At 37.2% G+C, this 4,417-nt stretch overlaps 1 protein-coding gene across 1 annotated transcript in view; it reads left to right on the forward strand.

Moving 5' to 3' along the window:
• OVCH1 (ovochymase 1) overlaps positions 1–4,417 on the forward strand; it is a 52,253-nt gene that overhangs the window by 11,023 nt on the left and 36,813 nt on the right. The window contains 4 exon segments of the mRNA XM_008573590.1: positions 227–416; positions 2,581–2,649; positions 3,868–3,971; positions 4,082–4,201. Coding sequence (XP_008571812.1) covers positions 227–416; positions 2,581–2,649; positions 3,868–3,971; positions 4,082–4,201 — 483 coding nt within the window.

Below are 4,417 nucleotides of genomic sequence, written 5' to 3' on the forward strand. Positions count from 1 at the left end.
AGGTGACAGGCAGTATGTACAAGGAAATTACATCTGGGTGAGAGGATTGTGCCTTGAAACTAACAATGAGGAAAGAACAAAATAGATAAGAAAAATGTTGATGGACAATGACTGGACTTCTGTGCCTCTACCTTGTTTCACTTTGAGATGACTGTTGATGTTGTAGAACTGATAAAATATTTTAACCTGTGAATGTTTAAGTTTTCTCTCTTATTTACTATGAAAGGGGGACTGTGGAGTACCGCTGACTTGTCGAAGAGGTGGTGGAATGTGGACTCTTGCTGGGATAACTTCCTGGATGGCTGGTTGTGCTGGAGATCCTTCCCCTCTCAGAAATAACCACAGAAGAGCATCACCCGATATTTTCTCCAAGGTGTCTGAGTTCATGGATTTTATCACTCAGAACATGATCACAGGTGGGTGAATTCTACCTTCATTTCATTCTAAGGCAAAAATGAATCATACATTCAGTAGTGTGAAGTTTGATCGTTTCTGCCAGTTGCCTGGGGTACGAATATAAACTCTCCCTTGAAGAACTCTGTTGGTTAAGGTCTATAGGAATTATAAAACTCTATTGCAAGATGCATTCTGACTTTTTAGAATATGAAACTTTCATTTCATTCTAAGGCAAAAATGAATCATACATTCAGTAGTGTGAAGTTTGATCGTTTCTGCCAGTTGCCTGGGGGTACGAATATAAACTCTCCCTTGAAGAACTCTGTTGGTTGAGGTCTATAGGAATTATAAAACTCTATTGCAAGATGCATTCTGACTTTTTAGAATATGAAAAGATGTGTGTTTTAGAAATCAATTGCATAGTTAAATGACTGCTCCAGCATGCTTAGCAGCCTTGGATAGTGAAAGGGTTTTATAAATTCCAGATGGAGCTAATTAGGTAATGGGAAGGAAGAAAAATAATGTAAAGAAGGAGCAGGGAGTTACACAATTCCTCCCATCCTCTTCTTAGTCAGGGAGGTGATAGCTAGACTCTCAAATGACGAAGAGTTGGCACCCAGATTGCCCTCCTACCTCGCGTGCCCACAGGAGACCTTGCATGTCTCGGAGCCTAGAACAGCGCCTAGTGTATAGTGGATGATCAATTGCTACCTGAATGAGGAAACCAGAAATTAATTTTGGCATTCCCCTCTCACTTAGCATGATTAGACCTCAGAATCCTTTTAAATACAGCAATCACTAACAGTAAGTCAAGGTTGGCATATGATTTGAAACCTACTTTCTATCTCTGAGTTAGAGATTTCGAGGCAGAAAATAATTTGAAAACAGGATGAAGTACAGGCCTTTGAAGTTGCAAAATCTAAACTAGTTCTTATTATATAAGAGATGGGATGAATCTTTTAATATCAATGCAGGTTCTCCCATTTGGAAAAGCAGAGTAATTTCTCTCCTGCCTGCTACTCTGGGATATAATGAGCCTCAAAAGGATGATGGAAACGGAGTGCTCTTTCAATTGAAGTGCTTAGAAAACTGAGCTTTATACTATTTTAGGCAGCTTATTGCTTTTTAAATTGAAGTGCTTAAAAAGTGATTTTAATATTTTAGGCAGCCTGTTTTTATGTCTATATTCAGGATGATGGACTTGAATAGAAAAAGACTAAAGCAAAGAGTTTCTGGTTAAGGAGGGGATGTTTGGTTTAAAAAAAAAAATTATTAGTGTTTGGTTTTGGGAAACTGGACTTAAAGGAGTTGATAACTCCTGCAGTCCTGAACACTTGTTTCTTAGAGGGCAGTAGGGCTATTAACAAGTCTATGGTTGTTGATAAAAAGTTATGAATTTTGGAAAGAAGTTAATTCTGACATATTATATTCTAGATAAGATTGCTTTGCATTCATCTAAATGCAAGGCATGGATGAAATTAGGATTTATGGTTCCTTGGGATTTCTTTTCATGAATAGTAATATGAATTCATGTAGGAAAATAAAGGTAAAAGATTGTGTATTAAATTATGTAAGACCACTTTCAAAATGTCTAGATATGTTTCTAACGGTGTTGGTGAAAGGGCACAGCTGACCTTACTGTGAGTTAGAGAAATGACACTGCAAGCCCCGGGACCGTGACTTAGGATGACCTTGGAGAATGTGGCTCATATATGGTACGGTCAACCCACAATTCATAAGAATTCATAATACATAATTCAACTTCTGGGTGAATATTATGAATTTTAATTAGACTAATAATAGTTTAGAGAGATGAATCTTAGATTTCTTCAATTTATAAACCAGAATTTTATTTTATAACTATTCATTTTATAACTAAGTGAAATGTAAAGGATTGTTTCTAACCATTCCCTGACTATTACTCATCTATTTTGATAAATATTAGCAATTTGCACATAAACAATTTTTTAGCATGCAAAGAATTTACATTGCCTTTTATCTTCTAATATCCTGTAAAATTTTATTATCAGTGGATATGAGCAAAAGCACGGATATTAGATCTTATTTGTCAAACTTGACTCAGCCATTTATTATATTTCTCCATCCTTCCCTACCCCAGCTCATGTATCTTGAAAATAATGGTACCAGAAGATAAAATTCTCCTGATAAAATTTACAAGCTCAGACATAGAAAATCAAGTTGGATGTAATCATGATGATGTATCTTTACAATCAAGCAATGGCATGCTTATTAGTGAGTAGGTTACGTTTATTTTTATTTATCATTTTAGAAAATCTAAAAGACCAAAGATGTGCTGAAGGATATAAGATGAGATTTCTGCACGTGGGGCAATCATTTTATCTTACATTCTATGCCCCAGAAGTAGAGGGGGGTGAGGAGGCGGTAAGCATGGAAACAGTACACTGGTCACTCTCTTCATGGCTTTTTGTACTAAATATCACATTCCTGTCTCAAGTTTAATAACACTTTTGAATGAAACTGTCACAGTTGTCAGAAAACTTGCTTTGGAGGCAATGTTTATTTTTTCACTTTTATCACAAAAGAAGGTGCACATTTGCCAGATTTGCTAAGTACAGATGAGAGAAAGGAAGAAAATGTAAAGCGGTCACAACCTACCACCCAGAGATGACCACTGTGAGCATTTTGACACACATGCAGTTGCACACACACTTTGAACGTTACATTGTTTTATAATTTACTTTTTTCTCATGACACAATAGTTTATTTCAAGTTATGAAGTTTATTTTATTGGATACCTCTTCTAAACTATATAAACATAATTGATAGTTGAAATATTGTATGTTAGGCATGATAGGTCTCCACAGCTGGTAGAGACCTTGATCTCTAGGTCTCCCTCAGGCTGCTTGGTTCTGGAGATAAATGTCTTCACAAACACGTGACAGGATGCTAGAGACAAGGTATTGTGCTGGCGGTTATAATATGAATATTTATTGACTAAATGATTTAATCCTCAGAACAGCTGTTTACCCAGTGATCATTCTTTCCACCAATCATTTGTTAAAAATCAACTATGTGTGAGATATCGTATCATGTACAGGACATTAGGGAGAGAAAACAGACTCTGCCCAAATGAGCTTGTAGTTTGGTCAGGTAACTAAAGGTGTATCACAAAGTAGGAAATGACCTAGAATAAGAAATGTGCTGTGGCGATTGAAAAAGGTAGCTCTTTTTTCCAGGGGGTGTTTAATGGTAGAACTCAACTTTGAGTTAAGCCCTAAGGGATCAGTAGAATTTGGACACGTAAGACTAGGGGTGAGGACATGAGTGGAATAGCAATGTCACAGAGAATGTGGGACGATTAAGGAGACCCTAAGTAGTTTGTGTTCAGAACAGAGAGCTCATGGAAGATCATATTAGAAAAACAAATATTTTGTGTATAAGTTTCCACCACACTTTAATAATGTTATCTCAATTTCTTCTCCTTATAAGGTAAGGTCTGTGGAGCTATGTCACCCTCAGTTCCATTTGTTTCTGGTACAGAAAATAGTGGCAGCAGCTTTGAGCTTACCTTTACTGCTACACAGAACTCAGAAGTAGGGAAGTATCTCAGGTATCTAATTCCCTGCAGTTTTCTTTGATGTGGGGACGAGGAGGAGCAAATGCCTTCGGCTACTCCATTCGGATTTTCCCAACACTTGCATAGGCTCAGTTGAATGTGGCTGTATTGGTAGGAAGAGGAGCAATTCACGCTGCTAATTATACTGACTTGTATCCCAGGAATGCAAAGTGTCATTGGTTCATTCACGCTCCACAGAAACACATTGTAAAGGGAAGCAGCTGAGGAATCTCTCTCCTTCACAGAGAAGTTACGTTAGTTAGGCAGAACTTACTTCATCTAGATGAAGTCGCCATTGTGACTCGTGCAGGGGTCAAGGGAAAACTTCCAATTCAACCCCCTGAAGGTTCTCTGAATAATGAACTAATAAGCAGAGATTAATATGAAGAAAAGGCATAACAAATTCCATTATTTAATGTGCTG

This window comes from Galeopterus variegatus, unplaced genomic scaffold (genome assembly GCF_000696425.1).
Source record: "Galeopterus variegatus unplaced genomic scaffold, G_variegatus-3.0.2 Scaffold937, whole genome shotgun sequence".
Classification (NCBI taxonomy): Eukaryota; Metazoa; Chordata; class Mammalia; order Dermoptera; family Cynocephalidae; genus Galeopterus; species Galeopterus variegatus.